This window comes from Notothenia rossii, assembly GCF_949606895.1.
Source record: "Notothenia rossii genome assembly, chromosome: 3".
In the NCBI taxonomy this organism is placed as follows: domain Eukaryota; kingdom Metazoa; phylum Chordata; class Actinopteri; order Perciformes; family Nototheniidae; genus Notothenia; species Notothenia rossii.
The window spans coordinates 10,745,552-10,769,611 of NC_136901.1; the positions used below are offsets into that span (position 1 = coordinate 10,745,552).

Sequence of the window (24,060 nt, forward strand, 5' to 3'; positions counted from 1 at the left end):
CCTCTCCCACCTGGAGAAGCCTGGGGGGGGGGGGACTGTGAGGATCATGTTCTTTGATTTCTCCAGTGCCTTAAACACCATCCTCACAGTCCCCCCCCCCCCCCAGGCTTCTCCAGGTGGGAGAGGGACCTCTGCAGCAGGTAGATGACAGCGTCATCCACCCCGATGGCAGGCTGATAGGCGACTTGCAGCGGGTCCATTGATGGTCTCACAAGGGTACGGGGGTGTCCAAGGACCAGCCTCTCCAGGGTCTTCATCAGCTGTGATGTCAGCGCCACCGGCCGGTAGCTGTTGAATTCCTTGGGGTGAGGGGTCTTTGGCACAGGTACCACACAGGACGTCTTCCACAGTTGTGGTACCCTCCCTTGCTTCAGGCTCAGGTTGAACAGAAGCTCCACACCCCCACACATAATCAGGAAATTGTACTTAAAAGTAATAAAGTAATATGTCGCTGTGACTGTTCTAATGTTACTGTATATATTCAAGCATTAGATGGATTTAGATCAAGCAAAATCATTTAAATAGAAAAGCACCAAATCGTCACCTATATTTCCTTTAAATAACACAATCAACATATTTGTCGATTGACCAGATCCACCAATCATATCAGCTGTACATTTTCATGTCTTTTTCAATATGAACTATACCTGTCAGAGAAATGTAATGGAGTAAAAAAAGAACAATATATTTGATGTAGTATAAAGTAGCAGGAAAATAATATATAAGTACATCTCATTTGTAATACTTTCCACCACAAATAACTTTATTTTTAGCATTTACCCGTGTGTATTTATGGTCCTCTGCCAGCAGGGTGGGGTAACACCATCTATCAGCTGAATACACACTCTCCCGCCCTGCATGTGTGTGTGCCAGCTGACCAGCAGCCTACAGGATGTTCTCTACTCATGTTACATCTTTTAATGTCTACATCCATTCAGTTAAAATCATTTCAAAACACGTAGTCACCGGTCTTTAATCATTTTTATTCTTTCAGTATGACAGTCAATTATGGTTCCACAGAATTGCTTTCTAGCTTTCAACATGATGAAAAAATACAAATATGGAAAATACAAAAAAATATTTGATTTGCTCTGTGTAGAAAAACAAGGGAGGATTTAAAATAGGACTGCAACTACCAATTATTTTCAATTTTTCTAGATTGATTTAACTATGTGGATTAAAAATAAGTACATGGTGATGACTGTAGAATTCTTAATTAGTCAAAGATATTCACTTTAATATGAAATAAAACAGAGAAAGGCAGATGGAAATAAACAGCATTTGACTTTTGAGGTTACTCCAAGGTGTCCTACAATTGGTCATCATCCTCGACAAAACAAAAGACTTCTAAATACATTTAAAAAACAACAACTCAAAATGTCTAAAGTTCCTGTCTGTTGCAGCTGACAGAGAGTCTGCTGTTGTGAGGTTTCAGAGAGGCATGAAGAAGAGTTGTGTTTGTGTGAAAGTCTCCTGCGTGACGGCTTTCTTCGGTCAGTCGTCGTCGTCGTCCTCTCTCTGTCGGATGCTTCTTGATTTGCCGTTCTGTGTCTTGTTCTTCCTGAATGAAGTAGACCCTCCTTCCTCTCCGAGGGAAGTGATGATGCGCTCCTTGAACTTGGTTTTTGGCTCCGGCGGCGGGCCAGAGGCTGGAGCGCTGGCAGTGTATCCCTCCACCTTGGGAAGCTGTAAGTCCACCTTGGAACTGGAGAGGGTAAGAAAAAGGAACCATTATCTAGCAGCACATGTTTGCCAACTGCATTGAATTCAGCTTCTTAAATCAGCCATCACTTACTATGGATCCACCTCTTCCTTGATCCGTTCCCATGCTCCATAAGGATTGGCAGATTTTTGTCTTATTCTGATTTGTATCTTCACTGGTGCCTCCTCTTTTTTCTCTTCAGGTGCAGCTGCTGTGCTTTGGACATCCGCCTCTTTTTTCACTTCCTCTTCAGCCTCACCTTTAGAAGCATCCTCGCTCTCTTTATCTAGTCCCTCCTTTTCTAAGGGATCGGCCTCTGCTTTCCTTTTCTGATAAAGGGAGAAAAAGCATGAGGACTTTCTCAAAAGTGATATTCTTTATTGATTCTCATTCACTGTCCTCTCACCCTGAAGTTGATCTTTGGGTATTGGGGCTGCTGGAGGGCTTCTTCAGGGACTCCAGGCTCCTGAGATGCTGGGGCCCCGCTGGAGCTCTCCTCTACCCCCGGGGGCTCCGGCTGAGGGGCCTCCTCCTGACTCCCTGAAGTGAATCCCGCTGGTTTCTCCCAGCTGCTCTCTGTGAGGTGAGGGAGGCGGAGCATGTAGATCACCCAATAGAAATAAGAAATGGAAAATAATAAACTGATATTAGATCCAATGCTTACCCCTGGTTTCTGAGTTGTAGTAATATTTGTGACCCTCGGGACTGGCAGCTTCCGTCCAAAGACCCCCTGAAGATCTCTGAAGAAAAACACAATATCAAAATAAATGCTTGTCATCAGCAAGCCAAATCAATACACTAAAAATTATTTACTTCAGGCTGTGCCGGGGCTGAGTTTGCTCCCTGGAAAGACTCTGGATTATCCCATCTAGATTCTGTAGTTAAAAAAAACAAACATAAAATCAAGTTAGAAAAAGTAGATTGAACAATAACATATTGTGGTAGTGTGTTGGTGTACAGGCTGATGTTGGTGTACCTCCTGTTATTGTGTTGTAATAGTAAGCGTTTCCATCCTCAGCCTGTCCTTTAACCCAGACCTGCGCTCTCATTGGACCTCTGGGCATCTGGTTTGCTTTCTGTTTCTTCTGCTGTTTTTTGGACTGAGGTCCACCCTGGGGTCCGGACTGGTATCCACCCTGAGGTCCACCCTGGGGTCCACCCTGGGGTCCCACTTTAGGTCTTGCCTGGGGCCCCACCAGAGATCTGGCTTGATTAATGACCTGAGGTGTTTCCTCTTGTGTTGTTGTCTCGACTGGTACACCTGATCCTATAACAAGAACACATGAATGTAGAATTAAATGTAATTAAGCCTGTATGTTGCACATTATATCAATAGCATACCAAGCAATTACCTCCCGACTCCTTTTCTATCCTCTTCAGATCTTCCTGATACGCCTTCATCGCAGCCTCCTCCATTTTCTGAAAGTCTTTAGACATGCGTTCCTCCTGCTTCGCATTGTCCATGCTCTTCTTTTTAATCTGCAGCAGGACAGATACAGTGAGTTGAGTGGCAGCATCAAAGTCGCCAATAAGAAGCGAGTATAAGAGACAGAGTGTGATGTCTGGACTTTATCTCTCCTTCCAGTCCTGAAGATGGTGCCAAGACGTTTTTTCATGGCTGTGTAGTATGTTAAAAGCCCAGTTGGTCAGCTGATTCGGATTCTACCATGTACTAAATTACAACTCATCAGCATATTACTCCTAAAAAGGTTGAGTGTTCAAATTGTTTCTTCAGAAAAGGGAAACATATGTATACAAGTAAATACCTCGGTGATTTTTGCAGCCACATTTTCTTTGTGATTCTTCCCTCTTTCGTGGAACTCGACGCTCTGCAGAGGAAAACAAAGCGAGACAAATGAGCATAGTATATCGGACACTGCCCTCTGCAACATGCTCTGCATCTTTTGGGATACTCACAGGCTTATTGTCCGCAATCCAGCACTTGCAGTACTGGCAGAATTTCCTTGGTTGTGATTTCCAGTATTCCGTCCTGAAAATGAACCAAACTATCATTAGGGAACTAAACATTTGTGAAATACAGGTACATTTCCTTTAGCTTTGTACAGCTAACGCGGCTAGCCGGCTAAGTTTCTGCCCAGGGTTGATTATAATTGTATTACTTATATACAACAAACCATTAACTGAAAGAAAGACACATTTCATGTATCCCCATACTTACATTTTAGGTTTTTAGTGGTTAAAATACGACGAAATAATTTAAAACGAACCAAACATGACAACAGCTTCCCACATTTCATGAATAACAACAGAGTCCGTTTCTGATGATGTCATCTCCAGTTGCCGTAGAGACGAGCCCTCGAGGTTCTTTTTTTATGAATTGAACAAATTGTACATCTCACCGACTATAACAATTAGAAACCCTTTGCCTAACAAATAATTGGGGCATATATTTGTATGCAGACGATCAATAAAGAAGTAGAAATCATTATAGTAACTTTCTTATTATAGATTTATAGTGAATAGATGGCCCAGATTTGCGTACCGGTCCCATATGGTCTAGCGGTTAGGATTCCTGGTTTTCACCCAGGCGGCCCGGGTTCGACTCCCGGTATGGGAACTACCATTTTGACAAATAATATGTTCCTATAGTCGTTGTGGAATCACAAACCCTTGTAATATTCACAAATCATCAGATCTGCTCAGTAATCTAAACGCATTGTTAGCTATTAGGTGAAAACGTGTTGGATAAGTGCTAATGTTAGTTGCACTCTTGATTCAAGGACTCAACTGGTTGCGTCATTTCTGAGCGCCAGAACGAAGTGTACGTTGTTAACCTGCGACAGCACCCTTCTTTGGTTTACCCTGAGAAGCATTGCCGGTGTTGGTAATCGGTTTCCTATCTAGTCCGTTGGCAAAGCTCCGGGGCTGCCCATGAACAGTACCATGGCTGCGTCCTCACACCGGATAACGATGGGTCCGCTGGTGGCTGCCATTGACCAGGGCACGAGCTCCACTCGGTTTTTGGTAAGACGAACCAGCTAGCTGTGTTGCATTCAATGTCTGGCTCATAAAGGTGTCAACGGTGTCCTTGGGTGGTGTGTCTTCCACCGTGTACTCTTGCAGGGACGGTTGTTGTCAGTGTTTGGTGTTGTTTCACTACTGCTGGATAAAGAGCTGCAAATTAACTAAAAATTCTGCATTCAAGTGCTCCCTTTAGAGAGGTGGAATGAATGCTGCATTCAAGTGCTCCCTTTAGAGAGGTGGAATGAAGGCTAACAACATTTCGCTCAAGTGCTGAAAATGTTTTGATATTTGTACTTAACTTAAGTCTTTACATTTAGAGGGAAACATTATACTTCTACTATGTTACATTTATCTGACAGCTTCAAGCACTAATAGTAATTATACAAATTAAGCTTTTTTACACAGAAAGGTGGAGATTCTTTGAATGAAAAATATACTTATTATTAGGGGTGCACCGAATGGGAAATTCTTGGCCGAAACCGATACCGAAAATAGGAAACAGTTGGGCGAAAACCGAAAGCCCAAAGGCCGAAAATGATTAATAGAAATATATATATATATATATATATATATATATATATATATATATATATATATATATATATATATATATAATGTATACATTTTTTACCAATGTTGTTCAGCTACCTGATTATGGAAAAAGACATGATTATGGCAAAACTTAACTTAAATAATAATCACTATTATGGGTCCATAAAACATTTATTCAGCACTTTTGAATGCATACAGTACATTAATTCCAAGTCAAGTGCATTTTCTCTGTAGGATAACTACAACAAAGTGCATTCAGAACAAAGCCAAGGTGCTTTAAAACTGCATAAACATCTAGGCCAGGAGGCCTACAACAAAATAGTCTAAATAAAGACTGTGACAGCCAGGCCTTCAACAACAACAAATGCACCTATAAGTGCATGCATACAAATGTGCAAACTGGATAAATCCACATGAATGTAACTATTTACAAATGAAATTACAATTGAATTTCAAGAATCTGTAAATAAGGCTGTCTGTCCTCATAAGCAAAGTAGTAAACATTGTATAAAGATACATAAAGTGAAAACTGGATACAAAATCCACAATCAATTACAAATTAAATTACAATTTCAAGAATCTGCAAATAAGGTGGTCTGTCCTCATGAGCAATGTAAACAACATTGCATCATTTAGATACCGAAAGTACAATATATTGAACACTGTGCTGCTGTCATTTCCCCCTAATGATAACCTGAGATGGTGAATTATAACTCACAATGAAAATTGTTCAGGAAAGTGGGTATAGAGTAGACATGTAGAACTAGATAAGCTTATGATAAGCCAGCCTTGTCTACTTATTAAGGAAAAGTGGAAGGTTCTTTTTAATGAACAGTAGCTTCTCTGCTTTATCTAGTCTGTTCCTCTTCCCATCAAGCACATGAGAGGCAGCGCTGAACAGTCTCTCGCTGTCAGTGCTTGTGATTTGATCATACTCCGCATATTTGTCCGGGTGTTTTGATTTCAAGTGGTGGAGTAATCCCGAAGTGGTGAAAGTCTTCACAGTTACACCTCCTCGAGAAATGTCAGCTGAACAAGTTTTACAAATCGCAATCCGCGCCTCTCTCTCTGATATTTTTAAATATCTCCAGGCGGCAGACATGTTGGCTGTGAGCCAGCCGCGAGCATGGTCGCGCCCCGTGCTTGTCGCCGCGTTTTGATTACGCCATCACAACAACACGTTAGCTTACCAACGTAACCCTGTTCTCTGACATTCGGTGATATTTTTTCGGTGCAAGGGCCTTTTTAACCATTTTCGGCCGATAATTTTTGGCGGCCGAATATTCGGTGCATCCCTACTTATTATTATTTAATATTTTAACACACAAACGCAACTTAAAATGCTATATTTCCTTCTTGTTGTCCTACTATAATAACTTAAATCCTAGTGTTTTAACACCAAATGGTCACAGTATAGTGATTACTATACTGTGAAAATATGACACTGCCTAGACATAGTTGCAACTGTGCTGTTGTGTGCAAAAAGCATGCATAGTAAAAACAATTCTGCTAAAAGTAGATATTTCATTGTGTTGTTTTGATATAATTGTACCATGCATACATATTAAAGAGCTATGTTCTTTCTTCAAAGGTGTTTAATGCGAAAACAGCAGAGCTCCTTAGCCATCATCAGGTGGAAATCAAACAGAGCTTCCCCAAAGAAGGGTTTGTGAAACGATACAAAACAATTCCTAAAATATGCATACACATTTAGGAAATGTAATCTTATTCATTGAGATACACTGCCATCTGTTTCAGATGGGTGGAGGAAGACCCCAAAGAAATTCTGCAGTCGGTTTACGAGTGCATGGAGCGGACGTGTGAAAAACTCACCCAGCTAAACATAGACATCTCAAACATTAAAGGTACACAAGCTCACATGTTACCGATGAGGCCCTTTTCATTTATATCATAGTAAGGCGTTCATTATCTAAAAATGTGGAAATTATTTGAATCTGTGCAGCTATTGGAGTGACCAACCAAAGAGAGACCACGCTTGTTTGGGACAAAGAGACAGGGGAGCCCCTCTACAATGCAATAGGTACAGTTGAATGTTATTTGATTTATTATTTCCATTTATATAAGCACTAATCTGTGCCTTTTTAAAGAGTACGCAGACACAATCGTATAGTTTTTTAACAGATATTTTGCTGCTATGAAATAATGTTGTTTTTCGTTCAGTTTGGTTGGACCTGCGGACTCAATCTACAGTCGAACGTCTAATCAACAAAACTCCAGGAAGGAATAAGAACCACTTAAAGGTAAGCACTTAATATTTTAATTTTCCATTGACGGGGCACCAGGAACAGTTGGTTTTAGAGAGCACAGAAGGACAATGAGCCTTTTTCATTAATATCTCTTTTCTAAAGCCCCTCTCCCAGTGGACAATAACCCGCTAACATCTGGCTTTTGTCATCAGTAAAATGTTACCATCTACATTACTCCACGGGACAAATGACTCTGCAGTGGTCACGGTATTTACCGGCACCAGCCCTGCATTGATGGAAACGTGACACGCTCATTTTCACCCCCTTTTTTCCGTTGAGAATGAAATAAAAAATGCCTGAAGGAAAATCTTAAGAGGACGAAGCTTGAGGATTTTTTCATTCCTACACATTTGATATTAATTGAAGCACCATTGTTGCAATTTAAAGACACATACAGTCTGCTCCCACTCTTGGTAGCTGCATTAAAACAGTTCTGTATGTCTCTGTCCCCCTGCAGCATAAAACAGGGCTCCCAATCAGCACCTACTTCAGCGCGGTGAAACTTCGCTGGCTGATGGACAACGTGGACGAGGTCCATGATGCCGTGGTGTCACATCGCGCTATGTTCGGCACCGTGGACTCCTGGCTCATCTGGGTCGGTAACGGTGTGGATGTCATTCAAATGTACATATGGGATGATGGTGGAAAACTGACCATTGGAGTGTGTTTCCAATGGATTTCCAACAGTGTTTGACTGGTGGGAAGTCTGGCGGCGTCCACTGCACAGATGTGACCAACGCCAGCAGAACCATGCTGTTTAACATCCACACTCTGGACTGGGACCCAGAACTCTGCACGTATGGCACCTACTTTCCATGGCCTTAACATCCCACTGTACTGCCTTTTCAATTTTAAGAATATCACTGAAAATGGTAAGAGAAGCAGAATTGTCTTCGTTATTCATTGGCCTTTCCTCTGATTTCCGTCAGATATTTTGGTATTCCCATGGAGATCTTGCCGAAAGTGAGGAGTTCTTCAGAAATCTATGGCCTCATGGTAAGGACACATAAATACAAATTCAAGTCTACTTACATTTACCCTATAATGGGTGTTTTAATGAACCATGTCTCATGTAACAGGCCACAGATTTAAGCTCATGTCATGCATAAAGGTTGTCTGAAAAAGTATTTGTAGGCATTTTTTGTGAGCCATTGTCTCTCTTCTCTCACTGGTAGAAATTATGTTCTAGCCGGGTAAGTAATACTCACCATTTTAACCCGTCCCGCTTCTCCGTGGCCAAAGCACACACACACACACACACACACACACACACACACACACACACACACACACACACACACACACACACACACACACACACACACACACACACACACACACACACACACACACACACACACACACACACACACACACACACACACACACCATCACACAGTGCATTTCCAAGATTCATACAAAGGCTAATGATTTATTAGCTACAAAGTTAACTTAGTTTGCCTTATTGCCGATTGTAAATGTTTAAACGGGTCACATTGGGGTCACTAACTATTAACTAACCAGGTACATTTGCTGCTGCTTATTTTGCCAATGATCTATGAGGCTTTATTGTTTGTAATGCTTATTGTTTTGGTATTCCTGCCTGCATTTCTGCTGCTTTTATCTCTTTTATATCTCCAGATGCAGCAGTCAAGGCTCTCAATATGAAATATACATTAGGGAATATAATGGATCCTATGGGAGCTAAAAAGACAAATATCCTTAAGGAATGAAAGTGAATATTTGAGAAACTCTCTCTGGAGGGAACACAGGGATTGTAGTCTTTGCAGACCATTTACATGCACACAAACCTATATAACACACTACAGCATAATAGGGCCTCTTTAACCAAATGGACAGCAGAGACACGAGTCTACAAAAAACAAGATCGACCAAGTTTTATCTTCAATTTGAACCCAGTTTAACCTCACACACACACACACACACACACACACACACACACACACACACATATTATGGTATGCGTGTTCGCTGCATTGGAAATGTACTAGATGCCCCCCCCCCCCCCTCCTATCATTGCTTACTGTGGCATGCCATTGGCCGGCCATCTTCCTCTGCAAAGTCCTCAAATCTCTTCACTCTTTGGCACACGCTGACTCCACCAACCTTATCTTTCTGTCTTCATGAGAACATGAGTAGGAGTGAAGACATTTCAATGTAAATTACTATTCACGCTCACTGTTACAGTATGCTTTCTGTTAAAAACAAAGCAGTAGTGTGTGTTTGTTATTTGGCTTCCTGTAGTCAAATAATGAGTCCCTCTGTTTTCAGTTTTGCAGCATGTAGCTCATAGTGATTTGTTTCCGTTGAATTAGTTCGATTCATTTCATAATAAACAGTAAATATATGTCGACACATTTTGGAATGCTCTTTTAATGTGTCGTACACAGTTCCCTTATTAGACATGTTTTGTTTTTTTGCAGAAATCTGGAGCCCTCTCAGGGATCCCCATCTCTGGGGTAGGTTCATCTCTGTTTTCCTTTCCAATATTGTCTATGTAGTTTTAATGCTTGAAAGGTATTTGAGCTATTTTCAAAGGTTCCACCTGATGGGTTTATATGTGATTTTAAAAACAGTGTTTAGGGGATCAGTCAGCAGCGCTTGTTGGACAGATGTGTTTCCAGGACGGGCAGGCGAAAAACACGTGAGTCATTTCTGCATTGACATGTCTAAAAACGACGAGACTCATGTTATAGATATTCTCTTAAATGTTTTGTTAGCATTATAAATCCTGCTGAACGTTTGCTTCCTGATGTGTTTCAGGTATGGAACTGGCTGCTTTCTCCTGCGAAACACTGGAGCTAAGGTACAATGCGTCAGATTTACATTTGAACAGTTCACGTCCCTTCAAATATCGCAGACACACACTGGCATTTCTCTCTTTGTTTTTGTTTTTGTAGCCTGTAATGTCCGAACACGGCCTTCTGACAACTGTGGCCTACAAACTTGGCCGCGACCAACCTGCGTGTTACGCACTGGAGGTACAGAATCTGAAATACACACATTTTCACGACATTACTAAATCATACTTTTCACTTTCTATACTAAGTGTTATTCTGGTGCTTTTTCCAAGGGCTCTGTAGCCATTGCAGGCGCTGTGGTTCGTTGGCTGCAGGACAATCTGGGAATCATCAAATCCTCTGAAGAGCTCGGTATGTGCTGACATTTGACAAGCAATAATGACATCTTATTGTTTTAAAGGGGTATCTTGATCTTTGATTGCTTGAATCTTTATATTTAAGGATCAAAGTTGGTGATATCTTACCTGCCTATGTATTGCAATGTATTCCTGCTTGTGTTTCCCCCGCTGCAGAGCAGTTTGCAGCGTCAGTCGGCACTTCCTACGGCTGTTACTTTGTTCCTGCCTTTTCGGGCCTCTACGCACCGTACTGGGAGCCCAGTGCAAGAGGGTAAGAAGAAGAAGACACAAATTCAGATCAGTGTCTAACAGCCTTCACCGTCCTTACTCTGTGTTCACTCGATACTCTCTGACAGGATCATCTGCGGGTTGACTCAGTTCACTAATAAGTATCACGTGGCGTTCGCTGCACTGGAAGCTGTGTGTTTCCAGACACGGGAGGTAAGCACATGAATGCATATTGTGTTTCCACACTTTTTCACTTTTCACACTGATGTTGGTGCTCAATTTCCCAAAACTATTTCAACAAACTCATCTAATACACACTCGTATGTGTGTAATCAGTTTGCTAGATTTGTATATATGTTTTAATTTAGATGTAGGTATTTGTGTAATAACTGTTTTTCTGTTTTCTTTGAAGATCCTGGACGCTATGAACCAGGACAGCGGTATTCCCCTCACCCAGCTCCAGGTGGACGGAGGGATGACGTCCAACAAACTGCTGATGCAGCTGCAGGCCGACATCCTCTGCATCCCTGTCGGTAAGATCCTTTTATCATATTTTTCAAAAGGGTGATGCTAAACGGGAAACTGTTGCGTGGGTGCGGAAAACTCAGAAACTCTGGCAGTACTTCGGTGGACATACGACAAAAGGTTTTGGTGCACAAAGTACATTTTTATCAACATAAAAGTCCTTTTCTAGCCTGCATCAAACTGTGATGGGGCTACACTGAGCATTAATACCGTCTGCTGGCATAAAGTGGAATAGATGACACACTGAATAACAAACACTAGAAAATGAATAGAAATTGCAGCTTTTGGAAATGTACGTGTTTTGGTCAACATGCAATATATTGGTTGTGTTTGTCCCATGAAAATGTCCATAAAGATGCATCAACTTGTTTCTCTTCCCCGTAAACATGGTGTTGATTGTGCTTTGCAGTGAAGCCCTCCATGCCTGAGACCACCGCTTTGGGCGCAGCCATGGCAGCGGGGTCAGCCGAGGGGGTGAGCGTGTGGAGTCTGAAGCCAGAGGACCTGAGTGAAGTCACCTCGGAGAAGTTCGAGCCTCAGATCAACCCTGAAGGTACTGACTTCTGTCACACGGAGAGAAGCACACGTCTCCAGGAGCTGAAATGTAAAAGCTTGTCTTTTATGTCTGCAGAGAGCGAGTTCCGCTACGCTCGATGGAAGAAGGCGGTTCAGAAATCCATGAACTGGGAGACCACGGAGCCGGTCGGCAACGGAAACGGTGGGCTGGGCGATATATAAATATTGTATCCATATCATTATATGAGACCAGAAATTGGCTCAGATTTTTGATATGGCCAATATAAATGTCAGTATACGAACAAACCTGATTATTACAATTTTATGTCGCAAATATTTTGTTAAAGCACCGATGGTCAATCCTACAATCTCGCATTTAGATATCATGGTATGTTGTAGAAAATAATGTGATATATGAACTGTCTCCAAATTGCCCAACCTAAAAAGGAACCAAATTCACACTCTTGTGACCCATGTCAGTAGAAATATTTTTAGAACCATGATCAGAAAACTTAAGTGCTCACCTTCGAAGTGGACCAGAATACTTAAGGATATTTTGGATCTTATAGGGATAGTTTGGATGTTTGGAAGAGAGGGTTATTTGAGCTATTTCTCCAAATATCCAATCCAATAATCGCATGTGCATATGTGCATTGGAAGTGTTGGGGAATAATTCTCATAGATATCCACCTTTTGCCCGTTTATGACCAACCCTGACGTCTGTTACCTCCCTTAAGGAAGGGGCTGCTTCAGCCATATGTTGTTGTCACCAGTTCATGACCGGGCAACCCTCGGTCACAAATGGTTTATTGTTGTGGGTACACTAGAACGCTTCCTTCTTGGGGTTTGTGGACTCCAAGGTGTGAAATCTTCGAGGCCATAAGCATCAGACGCAAGTAATTCAGTGTCCCCAGCTGTTTAGTCTATCTGCCCAAGAATGTTGATTACTCTCTCTGAACCAGTTAAAAGGTCTATCGAGAGAGAGGCGCTTCAGAATTGACGTAGCAACTCTACCGTGAAGTCAGAACCAGACACTTGACTTGTTTTGTGAATTCTCCGGCCGAAGCTCCTAAATAAACCCATCGGTGTTTGACATCAAAGCTCCAGCTCTCCCCGTGTCTCCTTCCTGAGTCGGTGACTCCTCCAGCATTGCTACACAGAAGTTTCCCCCACAGGAAGGATTATTATAAAGCTTATTATCTTTCTTACTGTCCATACTGGATCCCCTTTCTAAAACAGTTTTCTATAGTTTGCAAAGCATGTGAGGCCTAACGTGCAAGTACACAACCTTTCTAATACACCAGGGGCCGTATTCACAAAGGATCTTAGGGCTAAAAGTAGCTCCTAACTGGCGAATTTAGGAGAAACTCCTAAGCATAATGGGCGTGTCAGTCTTAAATTTAGGACTCCTAATTGTATTCACTAAGAGCAGTTCACAAAGTATTTTAGGCCTAAAAGTAGCACCTAAGTTTAGGAGAGCTTAAAAGTCCTCGAGAGGACTCCTAACTCAGTAAGACCTATTCACAAAGAATCTGAAAATGGCTGCGAGACGAAATGTTTTGGAGACAATGGAAGACTGTGAATTGATCAAGAGATATAGGCTAAATCGTGAGGGTATCAAACTTGTTCTGGAATTAGTGCGGGATGCAATAACATCCCCGACTAACAGGAATAACCCGATTAGTCCGGAAATAAAATGTTTGGCAACACTACGATATTTAGCAACAGGGAAAATGCAACTTTCCAATGCCGACGATTTAGGAATATCGCAACCATCAGTCAGCCGTGCCATAAACCAAACCATCAGCGCGCTCTCTAGACCACATATCATCCAACAGTTTATCCGGTTTCCTTTGGACAATCAACAACTACACAGGATCAAAGCCAACTTCATGGCAATTGCAGGTATGCCCGGTGTGGTCGGTGCTATTGACGGGAACCACATAAAAATAATTGCGCCATCAAAAGATGAGGACGTGTTCGTCAATAGAAAGAAAGTACATTCCATCAACACGCAGATTGTTTTCATTCATCATGATAGGGGGGCTTTAACGGCAGTATGGGCTGTTATTGAAAGTGTTTAAGTGCTGGAAATATGCTCTTTGGATAATAGTTTGCAGGGTACTTTTAATTGCCTCCTTGATTTAATGCAATTTACGTATTTTTAAAGTTTGCTCTCTCTCTTTAACGTGCATATACAACGTCATTATCGTGGTCTGCACAAACGTGTCATCATGCGTGTATTCTGCTAACTGCACTGTCCATAACTATTTGATAGGAATACATTTCTAGCCTAGGCTATTTCCTTGTTTTAGTGGGCTCGTTTGTGGGATGTTGCGGATGAGTTTCAGCGAGACCGCCTGCTCTGAACAACCAATCACCGTACTGACCGCTTCTAAACTGATGCACGAGAATCGACGTCATCCATAGCAACGGCGCGTCACTCTTAGTTCACTCTTAGTGATTTATCCTTAGTATGAGTAGGTCTCAGCGGCTTTGTGAATAACTTTTAAGAAAAAACTCCTACGTAAAATGTTTTAGCGCGAGTTAGGAGCACTCCTAGTGGTAAGATAAAATGCTTTGTGAATACGGCCCCTGATGATTTGTAAATGATTGATTTTGTGTGAATAAATCTGTGCCAGACTTGGCTGAAAGACAAACTCGGTTGGGACGTACCTCAAAACTAAATCTTGAAAAAAGGACTTCATCAATCAATAACCAATTGGTACGGTTTTTCTTTTTCTGTTGACCAAAAGGTGAAACTAGCATCTTCAGCAGCGTCCCCCTGGGCTTCTACATCATCGGCAGCATTCTGATGTTAGTCGGTGCCAAATACCTCACAGGTCAGTGTGTGCATGAAGCATTCTCTGTGTTCTCTGTGCACAGGTGTTACATGTGGTGAATACAGTTGAAAACGAGTAAAAGATCTTAATTAAAATCTTCTTCATGCTTTTTTTTCATCAGGTAACAACTAAGCTCCTGGGGGCATTTAAGCAAAGCGGAACCATCTGGACCACCACCTGTACTCTCGGGTGCTTTCTTTTCCCAAAAAGGCACTACAGGAAGATGGCTATAGTTTGGAATAACTAACTGAACTTTATTATTTCCCCCCAATAATTTTTTCTGGAAATGTGTTTTTATCTACAGCACACATGGGTGCATTGGAGATTAATTTAAGCGGAAGTGTGCATGCAGTATTCTCTTTTTTTCAATCTGTTGACCTGGTATGAATTTCTGAAATTATTTATGTAGAAACTCCACCGTAAGGAACTTCAGGTTGTCGTCAAAGAGAAACTCACTGTGTCATACGCTATTTCTTTGTTGTGGCAGCGCACTTTATTTTATTTTTTTTGTTAGGTGTGAACTAACAGAGTCTAAGTTATTATTTTTCTATCAGTTGGTATTGAAATGAAAACAAAGGTGAGCGGGTGAAATGACAAGGTTTCTCTTTGGGGAAAAAGTGACTTTTCTGTACATACTGTAATCATTTTAAACAGGAAAAATGTGTTGTGTAATGGGCAAACATGCCATGGAGGGCAAAAGCTAATTCTTTTTTTGATATGTGTTGGAAAAGAATTTATGAAGACATGGAAACAGAGTGTATATTTCTGTCAATTGCTTCCAAATGGATTGCATTTTCGCCTAAATAATGTATTTCAATTTAAAAGGAGATTTTTTTTAAATCATAGACACTTAAATTCTAGGCCTCTTAGTCATAGTTTGAAGAGTTAATCTTAAAGAGGCGGAGGCGTCTATTAATCCGTTGCCCAGCCTTCATCATGTTTGTCTTCTCTTGGGATCTAAGTTGTACTTGATAGTACTTGCTCCATACTTCATGTGGTTATTTGCATAACTGAAAAGTGTAACTAAAACTGCACACAAAGTACTCTTTTGGATATAAACACAATTGAAATCACTTCAAATTAGAGACAGACCTAAAATGCTAGATTGTATGAAACCAAGACCTTTTAACTGTGAAACTGTTGATTGTGATGATGAATTGTTACATATGGAACAATGAAAATGTGTGTGCACAGTTGGCCAGTGTCATTCCCTTCCACTCATTCACAGAACTGTAAAGGAAATAAAAGAACTGCTGGGTTAGAAGAAATGAAACGATGTGTGGTTCTGTAGAGAAACAGGTTTTATGGAAGAGTAATTGTCACGAAAATATGAATATTGTGCAAATTGAATTAAAAACAAAAGATATGACACCCATGTCTATAATGCATTACGCTCTGCTTGTAGCGGTACATCATTATAGCAACAAGTCCTGATACATATTCATAATGAATTGTAACTAATGAAACATTTTATAAGGTCTCATTTCATAATATATTTTAGATTCTGTTCAATTGAAATACAATGTGCTTTCTTTATGGAAAATAGTTTTTTAAGTAATCACCTTTTAATGCATTTATTATAACACATTGTAATATATATTATATATAACAACTACATAAAAAGGAACAAAGGTGAGTGAGTAGCCAGCTATTAGGAAATATTATAGCATAAACAAAGTCATAAAACTTGTGTGTGACAGAACTTGGGAAGGCTTCCAATTTCTGCCAATCCGTTCTCACTTCTTTAATAACAGAAGTTTTCTGTCTGTGCCAACACAACAAGCTGGTGTTTTTTTTGGACTGCAGCCAGGCCTAACCTGCTTTTCTTGAGGGTTATATATGGGCAACACTCCGGAGTTGACAAAAGGGGAGTGGTTAGTGCCAACAACACATCCATGTAATTCAACTCGTGCTCTTTCACTAGTATTCCACCTCTACAACACGGAGGCTTCAGCCTGCGGGTCCTCACTCTGTAGAACTTGAGAAGTAAGTGTTACCACTAATTTACTCTGTTTGCTTTTAAATGTCACTTGTCATTATAAAAAGCATTGTTTGTGTGCTTTATGGAAAACTAGCAGAGAAATGTTGTTTAAAAATATAAAACTATTGCTTTCACTTTGCTAAAAGAACGTTTCTATCTGATCTGCAGTTGAGCTACTCATTGACTTATAAAGGCCGTATTGTACCGTGGTTGTGCAACACATTGAGCTCTTTTGCATAATAACTGAACCTGTATGCCCTGTTTTTCCGCTGAATAAATGGACTTTAAACTCGCATGAGGTTTTTAATATTGTGATTAATATGCACATAGTTTTTGTAGAGCAGAATTAAATTTATATTCTTAAAAAAAAAGCACATCCTCATTTGAGCATCAGCTTACAATTAAATGGGAAAACGTACTTTTTGTCGAATGATACAACTGAATTTACCCTTTTTTTTATTCTCCATGGTTTATTTTTTAAATGTTTATGACATTTATTTTGAAATTAAGTTAACTCACCTTTGGAACCTGTGAAACCAGGAAGTAGATCCAGGTGTTTCGCAGCGGTTGTTCCTCAATCTGTTGTTGAGTCAGTCTTTTTTTTAATTGTATTATCACTCGATGTGTTTGACACTTCTGCTGACAGACACACTTTGCTTTCCAGGTTTATTGGACAAGGGAAAAGTCCAGTAAAAAAAACTCCTTACACATGTTGGATCCGAGAAGGAGCGAGTTTCTACCAATGGGGGCCAACTTCAACCAGAATCAAGGCCAGATTAAATTATAAAATCCATGAAAGAATGAAAACCACACACATACTTCTTTTATCTGCTTGTTCCTGAACATTTGATGCATTGTGTTGAGTACACAAGGGAATGAGGAAGTCTTTGTGTTGTGTTAGTCCCACTCGACATTAGAGAACACTTCACACTTGACTTTAACCTTCTGGCGAAAGACGTTTTTTTTAGACCCAAAAGTAAACAAGTGAAGGCCTGCGTTTAAAACGATAAGCCACATTTTTACTACACACTTTCTACCTTTGATTAACTCTGTATTTGAACAGGATACGTTTAAGTTACATGTATTGTACTTTAAAATATTTTGCTACTTATCACTAGCAGATACATTTCATATATAACAGAGTTACGTTTTTCCCTGTTTGTATGCTCTATAAAGGTCCCTGAATACATTTGATTAGTTTATCGATTTTCTAGGTCTGGTCATTTAGAGTCTTCTCTTCTGTGTTTGTGTATCATCTGCAAAAACGAGATGATACAAACTATTATTATATATTACCTGACTTTTTTAAACCTGTTTTAAATCATACACACATAAGAGAAAACTATTTACATCAGACTTAGAAAGGGATTGCCTGATTTTTTTTCTCGTTTGCCTTTCAGGGCTTCCCTATACTTATTTACACTAACAAGGACAATTTCATTTGCTGGAATTTTAATAAACAATTTCTTCGGCACTTTGACTTGAGCAAACTATCTGTCTCACCCATGTTTGTTTGCCCAATACATTGAATGCAAGTATGCTTCGAGGATTGTTAAACAGGCCTTTTCTTTCTCTCAGGCTTCCTTATCGCTGATCCCAGGCCACCAGAATACGCCCACGCCATGCACAAGAAGACTGTGAAGGAATTGCTCATGATGAGGCGCTTCGTAAGTCACAGCAACATGAAAAGACATGTTTAAGATAGCTTTAAAGCAAGTGTTAATGTAGGGTTTGGTTTTTTCCCAGGATATGTTGCAATCAACTTAACTAATTGTGTTTTATCAAATGTTACATTTTTCTAGTTTTGATTATGAGGAAGTTCCTTCAGTATGAGGAAAGAGAATAAGCATTCCTCCACAAGGGAAAGTTGTTAGTATACAAATGCAGGCAGTGGCAAATGTGTCTTCAGTATGAGGAAGAGGATAAGCATTCCTCCACAAGTGAAAGTTGTTAGTATACAAATGCAGGCAGTGGCAAATGTGTCTTCAAAATCCCCTAAAATACATGATACGCTTCTCTTTAAGAAACAGAACTGCCTGCAGGACGAAAAGAACTTCATGCATGAATTAAAAACTGCAAAGTCTGAAGCAATTGACGTCGACGTGAGCCCTCAGCTGTTTGGCCCTCCGGGACACCCCCATATAAGTAATGGTTTTCCTGAAAATGGCCACACTTCCCCTCAACAACTGCAACATCCCACTCCTGCTGATGGAGGGAAGCTCACTTTATTTCACTGGCAGATCCAGCAGCAGGTGCAGAGGCTCGGGGAGGTTTCTCCTGAGCTGCTCAGCATGCAGGACGCCGATGGAGACACGTAAGTATTGATGAAATGGCTCAAATGTGTGCATATTCAGAAACATATCCTACATGGCTTGGTTCTCTAAGGAATATTTTTATTTTGGCTAGTCATATCGTAAAGTACTATTAAAAGAACAAAGTTTGGATTTTTAGGAGAATAAAAAATATGAAGAAATGATTGACTTGAACATTTTTTTATATTGGATTAATAAAGTCATGAATTAATGAGGGTAGTCAGAAAAAAAGTTGTAATATTATGATGATAAGTTATTAATAATAAAATAATATTTAAAGAAAATAGCTGTTCAATTATATAATTTGTGATTCAATTATAATGAAGTCATGATATCAATAGAATAAAGTTGTAATTTATTATTTCCCAAAGGTATTTTGTTGACCTTTGGCATTCAAGTCACTATTCTATCCCAATAAATATTATAATTCGGCCTTGAACAAATTAACCTTAACATTATGGATGTGCATGTGAATTTATTTTTGATAGCTCTTTTTCTTTCCCAACGGCCAGAGTCCTTCACATAGCAGTAGCACAAGGGAGGCGAGCTCTGGCTTATGTGATCGCTGCCAAAATGTCTCAATGTGGCTCTCTGGACATCAAAGAACACAATGGGCAGGTACAAACACTGAAGTAGCTTATCTGTGTTCACCACACATCAAATGCAGATGAGTAAAGCGATGATCTTTGTTAACAGACGGCTCTTCAGATAGCAGCTGCCACCAACCAGCAGCTCATAGTCCAGGACCTGCTGGTGCACGGGGCTCAGATCAACACCAGGGACCTGTGGGGCCGCTCCCCTCTGCATCTGTGTGCAGAGAAAGGACATGTTCTCAGCCTGCAGGTAGGAAATAACTGAAAATGCATAACATTGTTGCAGCATCTCGATGCAATTAATAATAACAGTTTTCATTTCAAATTCATAACGTTTTATCCCATTCAAATGCTTAAAGCTACTTTTCTGACCTATTTTCAACAGAGCATCTGCAGGACCCTAAAGGTGACTGGTCAGCAGGTGGATATTGAAATCTTCAACTATGATGGTGAGTATGTTTTATTGAAGTTAAAAGCTGGTTTGTAGGAAGTATCCTTGTGATTTAATCCTGCTGTTCTGTTTTCAGGTTTAACTCCATTGCATGCAGCTGTCTTGTCTCATAACGCTGTGGTTAAAGAGCTGAGGACTCTGGGTAATCTGTGCTCATATATGGCAAAGGAGCTGGCGCAGAGGGCACACATGTACGTCAAGTGTATCAAGACTCTCCTGCTTACGGGAGCCTCCAGTGGGACGAAGGTAACTATTCAAATCATTTGACTTTGGTACATGTCACACTTGTCGCGTCACTTTGAGGCTTGCATTGTTTTGTGCAGGATCAAAAAAGTGGAAGGACGTGTCTTCACATGGCTGCCGAGGAGGCAAACGTGGAGCTGTTCAACATTTTCCTGGACCAGCCGCAGTCAGCTCTAAATGCTAAGGTTAGTCATTGTATTTGCAATCAAAGGGAAACTCACTCACTCACTCACACACACACACACACACACACACACACACACACACACACACACACACACACACACACACACACACACACACACACACACACACACACACACACACACACACACACACACACACTGCACGTTATTTAATGTGCGGTTCTGTACGTTTCAGACATTCAGCGGCAACACGGCCCTGCACATAGTCAGCTCTTTGCAAAATCATAAACGTCAAGTGGAAGCTGTGAAGCTGCTGATGAGGAAAGGTGCGGACCCCGGGGCCAGGAACTTTGAAAATGAACTGCCGTGTCAGCTGGTGCCCAGAGGACCCACTGGGGAAAAGGTAATTCTGATCCCTTCAAACAAAGGCAATAATCGGTTGTATGTTTATTAAGTATAAGTGTGTAGAACTGTAAGTTGTTGAAACATCAAATTATTAATTGCTGATCTGATTTCTTAACATTTTTTTCAGGTGCAGCAGTTGCTGAAAGGAAATATTTACATGCTTAAGTGAAGCTCAGAAACACTGTCAGTCAGACAGTCCAATCTATTATTATATTATTTGCCAAAAAAGGCAGATGCTGGTTGTTTCAGTGAAACATGCTTATTGTTCATTACCATGTAATGCTCAAGGAGAAAGTGAGGGTATGAATTTATTTTTGTTTATTAATTAAGGATTGGGAATATGCTCTGTAAATCAATATTTGTTTTGGGTGATTTATGATTATTTCTGAGAAGTTTTTATAGTTGTGTGTGTTTTCTTTCTTTTAATAAAACAGTTTTTTAAGAGGTTTTAGTTCTTTGGTTAAGTGAAAGATTTTTTTTTAATTATTATATTATATAATCAATTAGTTAACATGTTTGGTATTTTAAAATGTTCCATTTTGGTGTTTTATTTTAAAATTCTTCATGCATTTCCTCCAATGTTTAATATTGCAGTTGAACAGTTTGTGTATTCATACTCTGTGTTAACAAGCCGTAAAAACCTACATTTGGAAATAAAATGACTGTGCAATAAAGTTTAAGAGGTGATTGTGTTTTTTAAAGGGGGCGGGGTTTATCTGCGAAATAATCACCAGGATAATGATTGACTGTATTGCCAGACCTAATGTCAATAATCTGCATTGTAAACACGACACAAGGTGGCGCCATATCCATGTCATTTATGTCAGTGAATGTACTACTTTGAATTTATCCTCTGTAAGTCAATAAAGTTGCCTTGCCTTTAATGAAATTCACGCATACTGTGTTTTTAAGTGGCGATGGAGATTATGTGTTGACCCTGCTTTAAAGGATATTTTGCCTTTACAAATGGTGCGCTTTATCACTGCCTGGGTTTTGGTTGAAGTGCATCCAAATGCTGCTGCGTTTTCGCGTTTGGCTCATTTTCCATCTGAAAAACACGTCGTCTACCTGTCCTGTACCACTTGTTATGACTTCTCTCTCTCGCGTATCCCCTAAGACCCACCCCATCTCACTCCTCGTTTTTGGCTCCACTCCTAAACTAATGACTTATTTCACGAGTTGCTCTTATTGCATACTGTATTTCTATGTAACACTGCCTGTCAGATGGATTAGCTCAGTGTGATAAAGAAGCCCTCAGAAAGCATGAGGTTGTGAGTTCAACTCCCACAGTGTGCAATATGTTTATCAATTTATCATTAGATCCAACACCAAGAGAGAAGAAATCAAAAGCTCTAACACAAATATGGAAAGCATCTGATCATACAGATCAGAGTGATAGATGTTAGGTTAGAAGATCTGAGGTTGTGTGTTTGATTCTTATTAGGTGCAGTAACTTTATGAGTCCAATTTCCCACAGAAGAAGAACAAATGTGTCCCTAACAACTGTGAAGTGTGTTCAGTCATATAGCTCAGAGTGGAAGATGTTTGGTCTGTAGAGCTGAGGTTGTGTGTTTGGTTCCTACTTGGGTCGACCACAAAGAAATTTACTTTGAAAGGTTATTATATTGTTTCTATGAGATTTCATATCTCATGGACTTATGAGGAAGCTCAGTAGAGCTGATGCTGTGTGTTCGATACTTAGGTTTTTAAGGTCTAACACCCATAATAAATTAATCAAACACGCAGAGGTTGTGACACAAACTCTACAATAAACCTCATATCTGATAGCTCAGAGAGATACAAGACTGTCCTGAAGCACTGAAGCCTTAGGTTTGATCCTCATGAAGTGCAGTGATTTTTCCAAATACAACACCCACCCAGTACCAATGTTTTTTGAAGTCCAAGACCCAAAGTGTAGAATTAGATTACCAAGCAACACAGAGTCCACCCAGGTCAGATGGCTCACAGGGATAACACACTGCCTTGAAGGCAGGAGGTTGAGTGTTCAATGCTTATCATTTGCAGGGGCTGTTAAGGTCAAGCACCCGATATAATGAATTCATATAAGCAAAGAGAACAGTTTTACATTAACATGTGGTGGTGGTGCCATTCCGTTACGTACTATACTATGACTTTCTTCACATTGACTTTGTTTCACAACCCCTACCAAGAGACACTCTCTAACAGAAAACGGACAGAGCGCTCAGGTCGTTTAGCTCAGAGTGATATGAGAAGGATCAGAAGACCAGAGGTTGTGAGTTTGATTCTTAGAGGGAGCAGTGATATTAAACATCCAGATTAAAGAAGAGCAGAGTTTTATATTTACTTGTGTCCATGGTAACTGTTCTAAGCACAGCTTTATGACAAACTACGCAATTACTTTTTTTACATTTCCTTTTTTAAACAAAGTCTTGGACAGTTGGACAACGACTGTCTCCGATCTGATAGCTCAGAGTGATACTACGCTGCTCAGGTAAACTGAGGTTTAAGGTTCGATCCCCATGAGGTGCAGGGATTTCTGGAGTCCAAGACCCAACGTGTGGAATTATATTACCAAACGCAACACATATGGACCAGGTCAAATGGCTGACTGGGATAAAGCACTGCCTTGAAGACTGGAGGTTCTTGATTCAACCCTCTTTATTTCCACTGGTTTTTCAGGTAAAACATTCAAAATGAGGTAAAGAAGAGTTTTTCATTTAAAAGTTGGTGGCACAATTGTGTGACATACTTGCAAGGACAGTTTTTTTCAGATGGACTGCACTATGACTTCTTTTATTTCCTTTTTTACATTTTTATTTGTCTCATAATCTACCAAACAAAAGTTCACTGTCTTAATTGGCTCAGAGGTATAGAGCACAGACTGTGAGACTGAAGGTTGTGGGTTTGAGGCTTTTCAGGTACACTAATCTTTAAGGTCGAAAATCCCAAATGAACAGGCCATAAGCTCTACGAAACGTCAATGCCTCTGGCCAGATGGCGCAGAGGGATAGAAGACAGGTTAGAAAGTCTGAGGTTGTGTGTTCGAGTCCTCGTGAGCTATAGTGATTTTTAAAGTGCTTTACTCAAAATGAAGAAGATAAATGCGCCCGGAGCACAGGTCTTCATGTACATGTGTTGGTGGCCGGATTGGGTCTGTTCTCGGCATTAA

The 24,060-nt window shown here is 40.4% G+C and overlaps 3 protein-coding genes across 7 annotated transcripts; 2 read left to right on the forward strand and 1 right to left on the reverse strand.

Annotated features, from left to right (window-relative positions):
• Positions 1–962: 962 nt before the first annotated feature.
• Positions 963–4,572, reverse strand: wbp4 (WW domain binding protein 4). 2 transcript variants are annotated; one of them, XM_079668750.1, is made up of 10 exons: positions 4,525–4,572; positions 3,620–3,692; positions 3,469–3,531; positions 3,055–3,181; positions 2,679–2,969; positions 2,516–2,577; positions 2,367–2,442; positions 2,109–2,278; positions 1,796–2,031; positions 963–1,705 (listed from the first exon to the last, which is right to left on the reverse strand). In XM_079668750.1, the coding sequence occupies exons 4-10, from the start codon at positions 3,164–3,166 to the stop codon at positions 1,495–1,497; spliced, it is 1,158 nt and encodes a 385-aa protein (XP_079524876.1). In that variant the 5' UTR covers positions 3,167–3,181; positions 3,469–3,531; positions 3,620–3,692; positions 4,525–4,572; the 3' UTR covers positions 963–1,494. The 2 variants fall into 2 exon arrangements, with proteins under 2 accessions (XP_079524876.1, XP_079524875.1); XM_079668749.1 differs by lacking the exon at positions 4,525–4,572 and adding an exon at positions 3,882–4,017.
• On the forward strand, positions 4,550–16,147 carry LOC307031542 (glycerol kinase). 3 transcript variants are annotated; one of them, XM_079668737.1, is made up of 21 exons: positions 4,550–4,687; positions 6,831–6,904; positions 6,998–7,104; positions 7,203–7,280; positions 7,421–7,500; positions 7,964–8,101; positions 8,194–8,303; positions 8,436–8,502; positions 8,682–8,699; positions 9,951–9,986; positions 10,104–10,171; positions 10,291–10,333; positions 10,428–10,508; positions 10,601–10,679; positions 10,841–10,937; positions 11,023–11,107; positions 11,307–11,427; positions 11,829–11,972; positions 12,051–12,137; positions 14,692–14,778; positions 14,900–16,147. In XM_079668737.1, the coding sequence occupies exons 1-21, from the start codon at positions 4,595–4,597 to the stop codon at positions 14,908–14,910; spliced, it is 1,704 nt and encodes a 567-aa protein (XP_079524863.1). In that variant the 5' UTR covers positions 4,550–4,594; the 3' UTR covers positions 14,911–16,147. The 3 variants fall into 3 exon arrangements, with proteins under 3 accessions (XP_079524863.1, XP_079524865.1, XP_079524864.1); XM_079668739.1 differs by having other exon boundaries at positions 14,702–14,778; XM_079668738.1 differs by lacking the exon at positions 8,682–8,699.
• Positions 16,148–16,281: 134 nt separating this feature from the next.
• nfkbiz (nuclear factor of kappa light polypeptide gene enhancer in B-cells inhibitor, zeta) lies at positions 16,282–21,583 on the forward strand. 2 transcript variants are annotated; one of them, XM_079668754.1, is made up of 11 exons: positions 16,282–16,764; positions 17,424–17,529; positions 18,338–18,426; positions 18,784–19,073; positions 19,584–19,689; positions 19,768–19,914; positions 20,050–20,113; positions 20,192–20,361; positions 20,439–20,543; positions 20,740–20,907; positions 21,037–21,583. In XM_079668754.1, exons 2-11 carry the CDS (start codon positions 17,469–17,471, stop codon positions 21,076–21,078), a joined length of 1,242 nt encoding a protein of 413 aa, XP_079524880.1. In that variant the 5' UTR covers positions 16,282–16,764; positions 17,424–17,468; the 3' UTR covers positions 21,079–21,583. The 2 variants fall into 2 exon arrangements, with proteins under 2 accessions (XP_079524880.1, XP_079524881.1); XM_079668755.1 differs by having other exon boundaries at positions 18,790–19,073.
• The last annotated feature ends 2,477 nt before the right edge of the window (positions 21,584–24,060 follow it).

What these genes read in the sequence shown, in the direction of transcription:
- wbp4 (XM_079668749.1), bottom strand. An exon ending in TGGCTGCAAAAATCACCGAG is followed by an intron (nt 3,182 to 3,468) that starts GTATTTACTTGT and finishes GTCCTGCTGCAG; the next exon opens with ATTAAAAAGAAGAGCATGGA. An exon ending in AAGGAAGAGGTGGATCCATA is followed by an intron (nt 1,706 to 1,795) that starts GTAAGTGATGGC and finishes TACCCTCTCCAG; the next exon opens with TTCCAAGGTGGACTTACAGC.
- LOC307031542 (XM_079668737.1), top strand. Translation starts at nt 4,595, where the DNA reads ATGAACAGTACCATGGCTGCGTCCTCACACCGGATAACGATGGGTCCG. An exon ending in CGAGCTCCACTCGGTTTTTG is followed by an intron (nt 4,688 to 6,830) that starts GTAAGACGAACC and finishes CTTTCTTCAAAG; the next exon opens with GTGTTTAATGCGAAAACAGC. An exon ending in CATCCTCTGCATCCCTGTCG is followed by an intron (nt 11,428 to 11,828) that starts GTAAGATCCTTT and finishes TGTGCTTTGCAG; the next exon opens with TGAAGCCCTCCATGCCTGAG.
- nfkbiz (XM_079668754.1), top strand. Translation starts at nt 17,469, where the DNA reads ATGTTGGATCCGAGAAGGAGCGAGTTTCTACCAATGGGGGCCAACTTC. An exon ending in GACATGTTCTCAGCCTGCAG is followed by an intron (nt 19,915 to 20,049) that starts GTAGGAAATAAC and finishes TATTTTCAACAG; the next exon opens with AGCATCTGCAGGACCCTAAA. An exon ending in GAGCCTCCAGTGGGACGAAG is followed by an intron (nt 20,362 to 20,438) that starts GTAACTATTCAA and finishes TGTTTTGTGCAG; the next exon opens with GATCAAAAAAGTGGAAGGAC.